General features: G+C 45.1%; 1 protein-coding gene, 1 long non-coding RNA gene and 1 pseudogene across 6 annotated transcripts in view; 1 reads left to right on the plus strand and 2 right to left on the minus strand.

Moving 5' to 3' along the window:
* LOC309372317 (cytochrome P450 2J2-like) overlaps window positions 1–16,103 on the minus strand; it is a 39,597-nt gene that overhangs the window by 2,088 nt on the left and 21,406 nt on the right. For 3 of the 4 annotated variants that reach the window (XM_081915840.1, XM_081915842.1, XM_081915839.1), the window contains 5 exons: window positions 12,289–12,438; window positions 11,416–11,576; window positions 9,931–10,122; window positions 8,117–8,252; window positions 7,611–7,798 (listed from right to left, as the gene is read on the minus strand). In XM_081915840.1, the coding sequence (XP_081771966.1) occupies window positions 7,611–7,798; window positions 8,117–8,252; window positions 9,931–10,122; window positions 11,416–11,576; window positions 12,289–12,438 (827 nt within the window). The remainder of the gene's footprint in view (window positions 1–7,610; window positions 7,799–8,116; window positions 8,253–9,930; window positions 10,123–11,415; window positions 11,577–12,288; window positions 12,439–16,103) is intronic. The other variant, XM_081915841.1, reaches the window with a different exon arrangement.
* Window positions 1,199–6,319, plus strand: LOC309372161 (tigger transposable element-derived protein 1 pseudogene; annotated as a pseudogene). The gene is made up of 3 exons (XR_014173493.1): window positions 1,199–1,355; window positions 5,119–5,328; window positions 5,373–6,319. The product of XR_014173493.1 is annotated as a tigger transposable element-derived protein 1 pseudogene (transcript).
* On the minus strand, window positions 10,326–11,409 carry LOC309372364. The gene is made up of 2 exons (XR_014169457.1): window positions 10,809–11,409; window positions 10,326–10,561 (listed from the first exon to the last, which is right to left on the minus strand). It is a non-coding gene; the product is annotated as an uncharacterized lncRNA (long non-coding RNA).

Raw genomic sequence — 16,103 nt, forward strand, 5'->3', positions numbered from 1 at the left:
ACGAAGTCCCACAAAAGCACAGTTCCAATATAGATTTTAAAAGTCAGGTTGGGAATCAATATGGTTTCCTCTCAAAGAAAAAGAAGAGAAGACTGGCAGAGAACTCTTTGTGTTTTTATCTGTGCAATTATCTACAGCAGTACTGAGCCTCCTGGATCCAAGTCCAACCATTCTTGCCTATTGCTTATGCTGGCTCAGGTTGGTAAGAGTTGGACTTGAACAACATCTGGAGGACCTCATGTTGGCCAACCCTCATTTAGAACTCTGGCTTCAAGTTTTTGTATCTTGAAGGAAGAGGAAAGGAAAATAAGAATGGTATACAGTGGTGCCCCGCAAGATGAATGCCTCGTAAGACGAAAAACTCGCTAGACGAAAGAGTTTTTCGGTTTTCGAGGTACTTCGCAAGACGAATTTCCCTATGGGCTTGCTTCACAAGACGAAAACGTCTTGCATGTTTGTTTCCTTTTTCGTAAAACCGTTAATACCCAGGGTGCATTGCTTGAAGAGGTGCAGTTGCGACTTGACTTTGAGGAGCAACTCATAGCATGTGGTAGCCTTTTTTGAGGTTTTTGAGGACTTTGCTGATTTTTGAAGCTTTTCCAAAACTTCTTTTGCAGCCATTTGGTAAGTTAAACTTTTAAAACTTTTTTGGGGTTTTTTGGATTTTGGGTTGGGGTGTTTGGAATTCAAGGACTTGGTGTTGGGGAGAGGTTTGCAAGAATCTGGGAGCTTGTGTGGATTTTTCTGCATTTTTATGATTTTTTGTGACCATTGGGCCACTCTGCTGTTTTTTTTAAAAAAAATCTGGGTTTGAATTTCTGTGTGGTGGGTGGCTGGGGGAACAGTTGAGGAGGGGTTTGCAAGAATCTGGAAACTTGTGGGGTGTTTTTTTTTTAAAAAAAAATATTATGATTTTTTGTGACCATTGGGCCACTCTGCTGTTGTTTTTAAAAAATTTCTGGGTTTGAATTTCTGTGTGGTGGGTGGCTGGGGGAACAGTTGAGGAGGGGTTTGCAAGAATATGGGAGCTTGTGTGGGTTTTTTTGAATTTTTATGATTTTCTGTGACCATTGGGCCACTCTGCTGTTGTTTAAAAAAATTCTGGGTTTGAATTTCTGTGTTGTGGGTGGCTGGGGGAACAGTTGGGGAGGGGTTTGCAAGAATCTGGGAGCTTGTGTGTGTGTGTGTGTGTGTGTGTGTGTGTGTGTTTTGAATTTTTATGATTTTCTGTGACCATTGGGCCATGTTGTTTTTTTAAAAAAAATATTCTGGGTTTGAATTTCTGTGCGGTGGGTGGCTGGGGGAACAGTTGGGGAGGGGTTTGCAACAGTTGGGGAGGGGGTTGTAATTTCTGTGTGGTGGGTGGGTGTGAAATTTGACGATTAGGCGCGACCTGCTAATTGCTTTGCGATACCAATTAGCTCATTACAGCGGTCTGGTGTGCTTCCTTAAGCTGCGTATCTGCTCCATTCGGTCACGCCTTGCAGAGTGAAACACAGCGGGGAAAACTATTGCTGTTGCTGCCCCAGTTCCAGACAAATGCATCAAGCACGTTGTGAGTCCATTAACAGTTCTTTATTGCGACATTTCTCAGAAAAATACTCCCGGGCTTCTCTCAGCCATAACTTGGTGCTTCCTTCTCCCTCAAAAGACAAAAGAATAGAGAAAACTCCTCCCACCTTCGAAACCTGACGTCAGAATGTGACGCACTACTCAGAACAACTTAACCCGTTAAGTTCTGAATCCCTACAGCCCCTCTTGTGTCGCGTTCTGACAAGACCTGTGGAACATCTTCAGTAAAACCTTGTGAGATCATTCCCTTCCCCACTGCCTTGCGCCCTCTCCTGGTGTCCCTGTCAGGCATCTGTGGAACAACCTCACAACTCTCAGATTTGCATTGTGCGAAACTTATTCACACCCCTGTGGCCTGATACCTCTCAGGTGGAATACCCTTCGTTGTGCGACTGGACCGCCTGGGTACAAACTCAGGGGTTTCCTCTGACTCACTGTGGTCAGCAGGTGTGTCCTCTGTATCACGGGATTCCCCCTCTGACTTAAAGCGTCTTCGAATCCTTTGCATCACGCTAACAGGAGAACTAGGCTCACTCTTGGGCTCTCTTTTAACAACTTGTGGAGATGCCCCATCCTGTTCCTGACCCTGACTTTGGTCAGTGAGCTGATCGTCATCAGCAGACTCAGCCTCTCCTTCCTCCTCATCTGAACCTTCCTGTTCTGCATCAGAAAGACATTCTGAAAGAACATCACGCTTTGCAGGAATCTTTGACCTTTCATCCTGCTCATAAAACTCAGCGTGTTTACTGATCAGCAACTTACTCTGATCACCTGACGGGTATGCAAACCTCCATGCACGAGCTGCTGGCTCATACCCACAGAAGATCATTTTCTGGAACTTGGATCCATCTGGCCCTCGCAAAGCCTCAGGCACCGGCACAGATGCAAGTGATCCAAACGAACGCAGAAAGTGAATCTGGGGTTTCCTGCCATGCAACATAAAATAAGGTGTGTCACCTACCAGTGAATTGTAGGTATGATTCCAGGTGAAGCACACATACCTGACTGCCTCCAACCAAAACCTTGGAGGTAACCCAGAATCTGTCATCATCACCTGTGCAGCCTTAACCAGAGCTTCACTCCTAAGCTCTGCCACCCCCCTCTGTTGGGGAGAAGTCACTGTGTGACGTATCCCTTTCTTGTGAAAGAACTCCTGCAAAGCAGACCCAGTAAACTGAGCACCTCTGTCACTGGTGACTGCTTGCAATTTGGTGGAGAACCTTAGTTCCACCGCCTCAATCCAGCTTTTAATCAGCTGTGCTGCATCTTCCTTGGATTTGAGACCATGTGTCCAGGTGTTCTGCGAAAAACTATCTTGTATCGTCAGCAGAAACTTGGCCCCTCCCAGACTAGGTTCCTTTAAGGGACCCAACAGATCTATATGTATAAGATCAAAAGGTTTTGTGGTTACCCTCTCCACCTTTGGGTAACTGCACCCTCTTACCTTTGCCTGTCTGCAAGTGTCACAATTTATGGCACTTCCACAATCTTTAATCTTACAGCCTTTGGCAACCTCAGGTAGCACCTGCAGTTCTTCTAGAGAACCATGAGCTGTCCTTTGGTGCCAAACACAAGCACATGAAACATGAGTGGGAACTGTAGCACGCAGGGCTTGTGCTCTCTCAACCTTCCCCTCACACCCAAGAGACGTTTTAAGAATGAAGAGATCATTCTGCCCCTTTGTAACTTTGACAAGCTGCTTTTCCCCTTTGAAGATTGTGCAGACATCATTCTCAAAAGAAATCTTAAACCCCTTATTTAACAAATAAGGCACAGATAAAAGACAGTGATGCATCCCAGGTACAGTGCAAAGCTCCATCTCCTCCTGCAAAACAGAAAAATAGACATTTGCAACATTAGTTATATCTCTTTTTTGTCCATTTGCAAATAGCACAGTTTTTCCAGCTGGAACTGCCTTGCAATTCCACATCTCGACAGCAGGGGTCTCTGGAATCAGGTTGCGGTTAGCTGCAGAGTCGATCACGAAGCAAAGCTCAGTGTCTCTCTCAGAGCTGTCCTCAAACAATGCCATACTCGCAGTCAGTTGATAAGCCTCCTCCTCACGTTTGGCACGTCCGCTTTGTTCAGTTCCACGCCTGGCTGCCTTGCCAGACTGGTTGCCATGGAAACCTGACTGGTTCCCATGGGAAGTGACCTTGACAACATCCTGCCTCGGCTCTCTGCTCCGGTGGGGGCAATTGCGACACAGATGGTCAGGAGAATTACAGATGTAACGACGAACGGAAAAAGCCTGGACCGTGCATTCCGCTGGCTTGGCTCCACCCTTACACCCAGAGCTCCCGGTGCCAGCTTTGCCTTCCCTGTGGCGTCGTTCTTCTTCATCTGCCAAGCGTCCCGCCACGTAATTCAGAGTCAGATTTTGGGGATCCATCGATTCCAGAGTTAGACACAGATTGTCATAACTCTTGTCCAGAGAGCTGAGCAAAATGTACACTTTCAGCTCCTCTGAAAAGTTGACTTGTAACAGTCTCAGCTGGTTAAACACAGCCAGCATATCAGTTACATGCTTCCTGATGCTATCCCCAGGACGTAACTTCATCTCAAACAAGCGTCTGGTGGTGTGTATCTTTGCACCAGCCGTGGTTCTGTGATGCACCCTTTCCAACGCTTGATAGGCCTCACACGCATTCTCCAGCCCCTCTACCAAAGGCAGCTGTGAGCCATCCAAGCTAAGCACAATAGCTCCCAGGGCTCTTTGATTTCTTCTCTGAGAAGCATGGGCATTAGCTATGTCTGCTTGTGCAGCGCCAGCCGCTGGTGTGGGAAGTGGGGGTGCCTGGACAGCCTCCCACAGCCCTTTCGCTACCAGCCATGCCTTCAGCCTCCTGCTCCATTCCTGCCAATTCTTGCCGTCCAATTTTTCAAATGGGACGGAGTATGAATCGTGGCCGTCCGCCATGTTCTCCCAAAGGGCCCCAAGCTGTACCCACGTAACCAGCTCTCCGGCACTTGTCCGTGGAGAAACGATTCCCAGCTGCTCTCAGCTCTCAGCTTTCTCTCTGCCTCTCAGCAGCAGGCAAAAATCTCAGAACGCAGACCTCCGCTTTCAGGAGCGTTCTCCAGCTGACGCAGCTGACTTCAAAGCATTCCGGCAGACCTCCAGCAACAGCTTTACAAGCGGTAATTAGGCCTCCATAACCTGTGAAATTTGACGATTAGGCGCGACCTGCTAATTGCTTTGCGATACCAATTAGCTCATTACAGCGGTCCGGTGCGCTTCCTTAAGCTGCGTATCTGCTCCATTCGGTCACGCCTTGCAGAGTGAAACACAGCGGGGGAAACTATTGCTGTTGCTGCCCCAGTTCCAGACAAACGCATCAAGCACGTTGTGAGTCCATTAACAGTTCTTTATTGTGACATTTCTCAGAAAAATACTCCCGGGCTTCTCTCAGCCATAACTTGGTGCTTCCTTCTACCTTGAAAGACAAAGGAATAGAGAAAACTCCTCCCACCTTCGAAACCTGACGTCAGAATGTGACGCACTACTCAGAACAACTTAACCCGTTAAGTTCTGAATCCCTACAGTGGGTGGCTGGGGGAACAGTTGAGGTTTTTGAAGACTTTGGTGATTTTTGAAGCTTTTCCAAAACTTCTTTTGCAGCCATTTGAGGTTTTTGAAGACTTTGGTGATTTGCAGCCATTTGGTAAGTTAAACTTTTAAAACTTTTTGGGCGGGTTTTGTATTTTGGGTTAGTTTTTTGGAATTCAAGGACTTGGTTCTGGGTTTGAATTTCTGTGTGGTGGGTGGCTGGGTGCTTTTGAATTTTTTGGATGTGAAGCACTGATTTTTTTTTATTTCTGAGTTTGCGAAGGTAGGAGCTTTGCTGCCATGGGACCCAAGAAGACTGCTGCTGCAGAGGCCAGCGAGAGGAAGAAGGAGAAGGTGATGCTGGAAATGAAGAAGGAGATCATCTGGAAGCACGACGGTGGAATGCGTGTGACAGACCTTGCCAGGGAGTACGGGCGGAATCTATAGACCATCGGGACCATCCTGAAGATGAGGGAGAAGATCCTTGTGACTGATGCAGCCAAGGGAGTCATCAGGATCGTGAAGAACCGCCCAGCTGTTCTGGAGGAGGTCGAGAAGTTGCTGCTCATCTGGTTAGAAGAGAAGCAGCGTGCAGGGGACACAGTGACTGAGGCCGTCATTTGTGAGAAGGCCAAGGCCTTGCACGCAGACCTCGTCCGGGAACAGCCAGGAACCTCAGGCGAGCCAGAAGTCTTCAAGGCAAGCAGAGGTTGGTTTGACAGGTTCAAGGCAAGATCTGGAATCCACAGCGTGCTCAGGCATGGAGAGGCTGCCAGTTCTGATGTTCCTGTGGCTGAAGACTTTGCAGCGGAGTTCCTGGAGGTTGTGAAGATGGAGGGCTACGTTCCACAGCAGGTCTTCAACTGCAACGATACCGGGCTGTTTTGGAAGAGGATGCCCAAAAGGACTTTAATCACACAGGAGGAGGCCAAGTTGCCTGGCCAAAAGCCCATGAAGGACCGTCTGACCCTGCTCTTCTGTGCCAACGCAAGCGGCAACCTGAAGATCAAGCCCCTGCTGGTGTACCACTCGGAGAACCCACGGGGCTTCAAGAAACACAAGGTTGACAAGGAGCAGCTGAGTGTCATGTGGCGATTCAACAGTAAGGCTTGGGTCACACGTGTGCTGTTTGTGGACTGGGTCAATCCTGCCGCTGAAGCCTTTGCTTTTGATGGACAATGCTCCTGCTCATCCTAAAGGCCTTGAGTTGGACTTGTTGGAGGAGTTCAGCTTCATCAGAATCATGTTCCTGCCGCCTAACACCATGCCACTGCTCCAGCCGATGGATCAGCAGGTCATCGCCAATTTCAAAAAACTCTACACCAAGGAGCTTTTCAGGCGATGCTTCGAGGTGACTGATTGCACCACCATCACCCTGCGGGAATTCTGGAAGGACCACTTCGACATCGTCACCTGCTTGAAGATGATCACCACGGCCTGGAATGGGATCTGCCCGAGAAATTTGAATTGCGCTTGGTGCAGCCTATGGCCGGACTGTGTGGCACCAAGTGACTCTGATGCACCAGAGTCAACAGTGGTGCAGGACATTGTTGCCTTGGGGAGGACCATAGGCCTGGAGGTCACAGAGGAGGACGTCAGCAAGCTGGAAGGAGCACAACCACGAGCTGACCACCCAGGAGCTGGTCGAACTGCAGGCAGAGGCTGCGCAGGAGCAGGCCTCGCTGGAAGAGGAGGAAGCAACTAAGGAACGGCTGTCCTCCAAAGAACTGAGGGACATTTGCATGAAGTGGAAGGATGTGCAGGCTTTTGCACAGCGGCACCACCCTGAGAAGCACGGGGCACATGACCTTGCGAACACTTTTGATACGACGGTCATGTCGCCTTTCAGGGAGGTGCTGAAAAGGCGGATGAAGCAGCAGACCATGGACAGGTTCTTCAGCAAGAAATAAAGAGTGGAAGAGGAACCTTCTTCGAGTGGTCCCCCAGAGTCTGTACTGTACACTTCGTTGATTTTTAAATGTTTTTCTGTCATGTTTAGAAACTTAATTTATTGTTCCTTCAGTTTTTGAAATGCTCTTCAGAGTATGTGTGACTTTAAAGAGCAGTTAATAAACTCTTGTTGAACCAAATTTGGCTTTGTTTGGACTTTTTTGGACCATAGGAACACATTAATTGAATTTCAATTCATTCCTATGGGATTTCGTGCTTCGCAAGACGAAAAATTCGCTATAGACGAAAAACTCGCAGAATGAATTAATCTCGTCTTGCGAGGCACCACTGTACAGTGGTACCTCGGGTTACAGATGCTTCAAGTTACAGATGCTTCAGGTTACAGACTCTGCTAACCCAGAAATAGTACCTCGGATTAAGAACTTTGCTTCAGGATGAGAACAGAAATCACACGGCAGAGGCGGGAGGCCCCATTAACCTGGTAACTCAGGTTAAGAACAGTTTCAGGTTAAGAACGGACCTGCGGAATGAATTAGGTTCTTAACCCAAGGTACCATTGTATCATCTTAATACTTACTTTGGGAATATGAAACCCAGCAAGTGTAGTGTCCTTAGTTGTCATCCGGGGCGAATTCACAGGCACAATGTTGCTTATTCTTTGAATTTCATGAACAACCGCATTGGTATACGGCATGCTGTCCCTGTCATCCATTGCTGGCTGGTGAGACTGACCAATCACAGAATCTATTTCTGCTTGGACTTTTGCTGCAGAGAAAAGAAAATCTGCTATCAATACAAGGAGAACAGACATAAACCAATATCTGCAAGGAAACTGCATCTTGATGTCCCACCACTGAGTACCCAGTAGATGGTGACAAGGAATAGACCCTCCTGAGTAGCGGTATCTCATTTGTGAAATTCCGTTCAACTTAAAAAGCACACAGGACTTTCACTAATCAAGTTCCAGCAATGCCTTAAGACTTCATTCTTTTATTGAGGGGAATGTGTGTTTTCTGACGAGTCCACCTGAAGCTGCAGTATTCCGACTGTAATGAAAGGCAAATGAGTCAACTACAGTTCTACCTTGAATTTCTGGGTATATGGCCATGTACAGCAAAGCCCAGCGCAGGGTTGTAGAAACTGATTCTGTTCCAGCAGAAAACAGATCCAGTGTTGATTGTAGGAGGCTTTCTTCATGGAAACTGGAAGGGGCATCCTCCTTAAAGCAAAGAAAATGCACCAGGGAGTTCAGCTGTCATTAAAAACACTATCCTACTGACAGCCCCACATGTCAAGAGATCACCAGGGGATTCAGTGACTCTAATCCTGCTTCTAGAGAAAGCTAGAGAGTTCCAGAAAAACATCTACTTCTGCTTCATTGACTATGCAAAAGCCTTTGACTGTATTGACCACAGCAAGCTATGGCAAGTTCTTAAAGAAATAGGAGTGCCTGATGACCTCATCTGTCTCCTGAGAAATCTCTATGTGAGACAAGAAGCTACAGTTAGAACTGGATATGGAACAACTGATTGGTTCAAAATTGGGAAAGGGGTACGGCAAGGCTGTATATTGTCTCCCTGCTTATTTAACTTATATGCAGAATTCATCATGCGAAAGGCTGGGCTAGATGAATCCCAAGTTGGAATTAAGATCGCTGGAAGAAATATCAACAACCTCAGATATGCTGATGACACAACCTTGATGGCAGAAAGAGAGGAGGAATTAAAGAACCTTTTAATGAGGGTGAAAGAGGAGAGCGCAAAATATGGTCTCAAGCTCAACATCAAAAAAACAAAGATCATGGCCACTGGGCCCATCACCTCCTGGCAAATAGAAGGGGGGAAAATGGAGGCAGTGAGAGATTTTACTTTCTTGGGCTCCATGATCACTGCAGATGGTGACAGCAGTCACGAAATTAAAAGACGCCTGCTCCTTGGGAGAAAAGCGATGGCAAACCTAGACAACATCTTAAATAGCAGAGACATCACCTTACCAACAAAGGTCCGTATAGTTAAAGCCATGGTTTTCCCAGTAGTGATGTATGGAAGTGAGAGCTGGACCATCAAGAAGGCTGATCGCCGAAGAATTGATGCTTTTGAATTATGGTGCTGGAGGAGACTCTTGAGAGTCCCATGAACTGCAAGAAAATCAAACGCATCCATTCTTAAGGAAATCAGCCCTGAGTGCTCACTGGAAGGACATATCGTGAAGCTGAGGCTCCAATACTTTGGCCACCTCATGAGAAGAGAAGACTCCCTGGAAAAGACCCTGATGTTGGGAAAGATGGAGGGCACAAGGAGAAGGGGACGACAGAGGACAAGATGGTTGGACAGTGTTCTCGAAGCTACAAACATGAGTCTGGCCAAATTGCGGGAGGCAGTGGAAGACAGGGGTCCCTGGCTTGTTCTGGTCCATGGGGTCACGAAGAGTCGTACACGACTAAATGACTAAACAACAACAATCCTGCCTCTAGGAAGGTCCAGTCAAGAGTCCTGTGACTCTCTGATGCTGGCATAAAGTTTGGGTTTGTTCTGGTCAATAATTCCTGCTCTGGGTTTATTCAGGCAACTGAATCCTTTGGTCATGAGATGCCTCCACTGCAGAGATTCTTTTAGTCATGTCAACTGTGTGCTCTCACAAACCACCGACTAGTGGTGAAATCCCAGCAGTGAACAAGTGGGGAGGTGTCTCCCTACAAAATACATGACCTCATATTCTGTGCATGTAGAAATGCATCTTGTCTGAAGTCATAAATTCAACAGAAAGAATATGGTCAGGCACTAAGGACCATTCAGACAAGCCACATGACTAGTTATGATTTTTAATATTGCTTCTCTGCCTTCTACTACTGTTTTGTTATTAAAGACAAAATAACAAACTTTTACATACTTTTTTACCTTTTCATCTCTCACCTTGGCCATTTCATTTAGGTAGGCGTCAATGAAGTCTCTGGGTTCAGATGGCTTCCAGTCTTCTTTGTGTTTTTCAATGATTTCTCTCACAAAGGATTTCACCTGCCCCCATTTTTTAAAAAGTGTCTGATGGGGCCCTGGCAAGTGCTTCATGACAGTAGGAAATGCATCGTACAGCTGAGGAAACAAACACTAATATCATATATGTGAAGGAAAACCCCTCTCAAAAAAGCATTCACATCATGTCATTGTCATGGGAAAGGAGCTAGCAGTAATAAAGGCTGGTGTGCACAGGCTCAAAGATGGCAGACTCTCTTGGAACCAGAGCAAATATTACACTCACCACTGCTTAAGATGGGACCCCATGGCAATGTCTTAACTTCTTGGTTAGAATGTACAGATTGCAAATCAAATGGCATTATTGTGGTTAGTTCTACGAACACAACTTGTAATTCACTGATTGACTTCTCAAGAAGATGATTGCCATCATTTGAAAAAGGCCTTTATCAATGCCTGCTCATGTCATGAATATGTAGAGTTTCCCTTTAATGTTATGCATCTGCATGGGGCTTCCATTCACAGGTTAGAACAGGTTTGTGTAGGATCAAGTCACACCCTGTTCACATAGTCAAAACAATTTTTTTTCCCTTCCAGTAGCACCTTAAAGACCAACTAAGTTAGTTCTTGGTATGAGCTTTCGTGTGCATGCACACTTCTTCAGATACACAGTATGTATCTGAAGAAGTGTGCATGCACACGAAAGCTCATACCAAAAACTAACTTAGTTGGTCTTTAAGGTGCTACTGGAAGGAAAAAAAATTTGTTTTGACTATGGCAGACCAACACGGCTACCTATCTATAACCTGTTCACATACACAGCGATTTTATTCAGTCACACATGTGACAACCCTCCTATTAGTAATTTCATTCTCTTTTTGCTGCTGGATCTTGTGATCCACTGTTTACATTCCATAGTGATAGGAGTGTGGGAACAGAACTCAGACTCGGACAGAGGCGACGTGTGAAGCTGCTGCTCACACTCAGCCATGTTTGTTATTTTGATATTTTGTAAATAAAGAAGGTTTTGTGATGCCAAATACCTACAGCCTCACTTCTTTGCTGATACTCTGCTAATGCTAATAGCGTGCCCACAGCTCCACTGGATGTGGGTCACTGGACACCTGCGTATGAGGAATGAGGAATGGATATGCGCATACCTCCAGCCACTTAAAAACACAACCTCTGCTGTAATACACATTACAATACTAAAGTCTTTAGTGCCTTGATAAAAAAAAAGCTAGAAGGCAAAGGAATATGGATGAGTCAAGAGACTTGAATGAATAGTAAGGGAGAAAACAGGAATGAGAACATGAAGAAACAGGAGGACCCAAAGCAAATGATTGCAGTCAGCAAGAATATGGGAATGTGTCTGGAATCAAAGCAATTCAGTTGAACTCAAAGAAGACCTACCACACTCCAAAAACTTCCCTGAAGGCGGTTTGTCTCATCAAACAGGTGCAATAAATTATGGAAACGGCTGTCATGGTAATCAAAGCGGTCCCCAAAAGTGATGGAACAGATGATATTTGAAACAGCATTCTGAATCTGAAATTGAGGGTCAAATGGCTGCCCTGGAGAGAGAAAGAAAATGGTGCAGAAGGAATTGGGGTGCTTCTAGCTTCCATATAACAAAAACAGAAGGCGGGGAAAGTGGTTGGATGTTGATGAGGCAGGATTTGTTTTAGCTGAAGAAATCATTTCATATTAACATTATATCTTGTAATTTAACCTGGGACACTCAGGACTCTGAGGCCCATTTATATTTATTCTCTATAGGCAATGATTATTCTGCAGTATGGTGATATTGATCTGAGAGGCAGGAGGTCAGGAAAGGGCATTTTTGTTACAATGGCTGTCAAAAAGGACCATCAGAGACAGTATAGAGACACACTGATATACCAAAAAAAAAAAAGCACTTCAAACCCTACTCTATTTGCGACGTTGGTTGTCAAAATTATCAAAAATCTGCAGATATCCTCAAAACCCAACCTTTGTTCTTACTCTGTTCTAGTTCAGGGGCTTTTAGCTCCCATGGCAGGTTCCCGCACAGCGCTTCACACTAGAACTTTTGTGCACCACAACGAGCCTCTGTGGAGCTTCCTATCAACACCCCCTTTGCCATCACAGGGTCATTCCAGTCCAAGCAGAGCTACATTTGTGTGAAGAAATAATGCCAGAAAGCTTCACACCCTAGCTAATGAAGTTTTGACCTAGTTCATACAAAGTAGCAACTTAAGGTAAGCATCAAAGGTGGGCCACAGGATTGTTAACTCTGGTTCTCACCTTTCTCAGCTTCTATTGCTTTGTTTAAGTAACAGCTTTCCTCCTGTATTCTTTCTTCTAAAGTCCTTTTACCCAAACCAAAGTTTCTGAGAGTTGATAAGGCAAATCGCCTTTGTTGTTTCCAGATGAGACCATTAGAGAAGACTATTCCTAGATGGGAAGGAGTAATAAGTATATAGAGCAAGTAAGTAGATTTAGCAATCCTGTTAATTCCAAGATGGACTCCTGTTTGCTTTCCATTATTCTGCTTGCCTGCTGATGACATTTGGAAAGACTGCAAGGCATTAGAAACTAGCCAATTTGTGCTGGTGGCTTTTATCTGTTTGCTCTGAATTCTGCCGTTTGCTGTTACTGCTGTTTCATTGATGCTTTTTGTGTGTTTGACTGTTTGGGTAGAATTTTTAATACTAATTTTATTTTGTCCTGTTATACACTGTGGGAACTCTTGATAGAAAAGCAGCATTAAAAAAATACTGACAGGTGAAGAAGTCATGCAGTTAATATCTTTTGTTCCTTCCTCTCCTTAGGCCACCCAGGCATTCCCCCCCCCCCCAGAATTAACTGGTTTAGATTTAAAATGGGGGTCCCACTCTAGCCCCTTCTGTAATTATTCACACCCTTCCTTTCCTCATGGTTAATAGATTTATTTTCTTTTTTTCTTTTTGTTTCATTTTGCTATGTTAACGTCATTATCCCTCCTTAGGTTGGCTTGTGAACTGTAGTCATTTTTCCAGGATTTGCACTATAAGTAGATAAATGACATCTACTTCTGCTTCATTGACTATGCAAAAGCCTTTGACTGTATTGACCACAGCAAACTATGGCAAGTTCTTAAAGAAATAGGAGTGCCTGATCACCTCATCTGTCTCCTGAGAAATCTCTATGTGGGACAAGAAGCTACAGTTAGAACTGGATATGGAACAACTGATTGGTTCAAAATTGGGAAAGGAATATGGCAAGGCTGTATATTGTCTCCCTGCTTATTTAACTTATATGCAGAATTCATCATGCGAAAGGCTGGGCTGGATGAATCCCAAGTCGGAATTAAGATTGCCGGAAGAAATATCAAAACCTCAGATATGCAGATGACACAACCTTGATGTCAGAAAGTGAGGAGGAATTAAAGAACCTTTTAATGAGGGTGAAAGAGGAGAGCGCAAAATATGGTCTGAAGCTCAACATCAAAAACACAAAGATCATGGCCACTGGGCCCATCACCTCCTGGCAAATAGAAGGGAAAGAAATGGAGGTAGTGAGATATTTTACTTTCTTGGGCTCCATGATCACTGTAGATGGTGACAGCAGTCACGAAATTAAAAGACGCCTTCTCCTTGGGAGAAAGGCGATGGCAAACCTAGACAGCATCTTAAAAAGCAGAGACATCACTGTAGGAATGAAAATCACGGGAGACGAGTAGTAGGTGTCATGTGAGAGGCGTCTGCCGGGGAAGTCCCGGGAACTCTCTTTTATTGAATATCACAAACATTGCCACAGGTGTACTTGTGGTTGATTGGTTGATACAAACACAAAGAAACTCATTGCCTATTGGTTAATGCAAATGCAAGGCGGGAATTACATGTGAGGGGTGGGAATTACATGTGAACATTAATCACTGGTAGATTAAAGGCTGGGAAACGAGGTTGGGACTAGACAAGCATGAAACCTCCTAATTAATTATAACTAAAGATTAATATAACATGAACAATTACTAATGATTGATCATAACATGAAAGAATATAATAATCAAGTTCTATAGATGTGGTCAGCTATGCATGGAGTACAAGTCACCATGAACTTAAGGTGAACTGAGCGATGAGGGAATGTCTTGGTGTTTGGAGCAGGTTCGTACAGTGTGTGCAGAAACAGAGAGAAGATTATAAGTGAGACTTCCCAGAATGCAAGAGGAAAGAAGCAAGACTTCCCATAGCAAGACTTCCCATAAGGCCACAGTTATGTATCCCTATAATGCAACAGTTATGTGCAGAGGGAATGATCTTATGTGCAGAAGGAAAACTTCCCTTTATCTCCCCCTTTCTTTTCTTATATGCGAGGCATTCTGGGTAAATAAGGCAAAAATATTTCGGGATTAGTGGTGTGCCAGCGAATGCCCAAAATAAATTCGCCAGGGAGGATGGGACAAAAAATACTACGAGATACGTGGTTTGCCAACGCATGCTCGAAATAAATCTGCCCATATCTCCCCTTTGGTTTACTGTTGGTGTTGCCATTTCGCAAAATAAGCAGCAAGGATTTTATTGGGTGGCTGAGGGGGAGAGAGAAACCGGGAGAAAAGACTTATGAGGCCAGGAATGCATTGGAGGAAGCAGCATAGTAAGATCAACATGCAAATTATGACAATAGCATATTGAAAGAGATTACGAAGCCAAGTAAGGTTTGGCAACCAAGCGGTAAGCCACTGGGTGAAAGAATCCCAGAAAGCAGGAAAACCAACATCCTGTTTGATGTGATGTGTGAGATTTTGCAAATGAGAGATTTGTTTTGGATAGCCTTAGAATTGTCAGTGATATTAAAGCAGCACATGTTCTCCACTTGTTCGCATCCGTAATGATGGAGCATCAATAGATAATCGATAGCAGCGCGGTTCTGCAGGACGCCATGCTGGAGTTCACTCTGCTCTTTATTCAAAAGATGAAGGGCTTGTGATGTAAAGTTCAGAGCCTTTGCTGCGGAGCAAGCTAAAGAGTTAATATTCCTGCTATTCCGGACAGCCAGTCCAGGGACTCCTAGAAGAGATACAGCTAGAAAAATATATTCAGATCTGCTAGGGAGAGAAACAGAATCATCGCAATCATTATTCAATTCTATAGGGCGTCAATATCGAGAGCGGGATAAATGATGCTTCTTGGGTAAAATAATAGACATACGGCTTAAGCAGCAGGGCGTGCCATGGCTGATGTTTGCAGGAATGTAATTAAACGTGAAGCCTGGACACGACCAAAACCAGCCGTCAGGCAGCTCTGTGTATTTATATATATATGAAATATTTACATAATCAGAACAATTGAAGTTATCCTTGCCCATTTTTACACTGTTGGTTTTTGTGCAGTTCACCATACGGGCACAAGTAACATTAAAGTAAGCCACGTATGGGGTCATGGAATTGGCTGCGTGGAGAAATGATGCAAAACTTTAACAGCAGCTGCCAGCTCAGAATGCTGGGCAAACTTCTGTGGAAGAGTGTAGAGGCTGTGCCATTTATCATTTTGTAGCCATGCAACGACCCCCCTGGAGGGGGCTCCATTACTAAACACAGTAAGGGCATCCAACGGGACAGAGCTACTGCGCTATGCTTAAATTCACTTTGGTTGGCTGCCAAATTTGGATTGGCTCCGGCAAGCAAGGACATGGCATGGCTCTGACTGCCAATTTCCGCACAGGATTGAATCATCTGAGCCAGAGGACGGTTAATGATTGACTGCAAAGCCTTCTTACAGTCGGTGTTTGCATTTTCAAAAGCCAATTTTTTCATCAGTTCATTCTGGGCTGTAGTATTATCAACCTGCCTGGTGACTGCTTCTTTCAATCTATCTATAAATTGATGGTAGGGCTCTGAATGTTGTTGTTTAATATTAACAAAAGAGCTAATAGGGAAAGCAGAAGGCAATTCCCCAGCCCACACAGATTCCTCCTCTAAGGACAGAATTCCTTTCTGCCTAGCCAGGGAAAGTGAGGTGCGCACAGCTCCTGTAGGAGAGCACGCAGGGGTTGTGGCAGGCAAAGCAGGCAAAGGAGGAAGGGTAGGGGTGGATAGGTTTGCGGGCTGAGGTGTAGGGAGGGGTTGGCAAGGCTGCAAT

This window comes from Podarcis melisellensis (assembly GCF_964234715.1).
Source record: "Podarcis melisellensis genome assembly, chromosome: 6".
NCBI lineage: Eukaryota > Metazoa > Chordata > Lepidosauria > Squamata > Lacertidae > Podarcis > Podarcis melisellensis.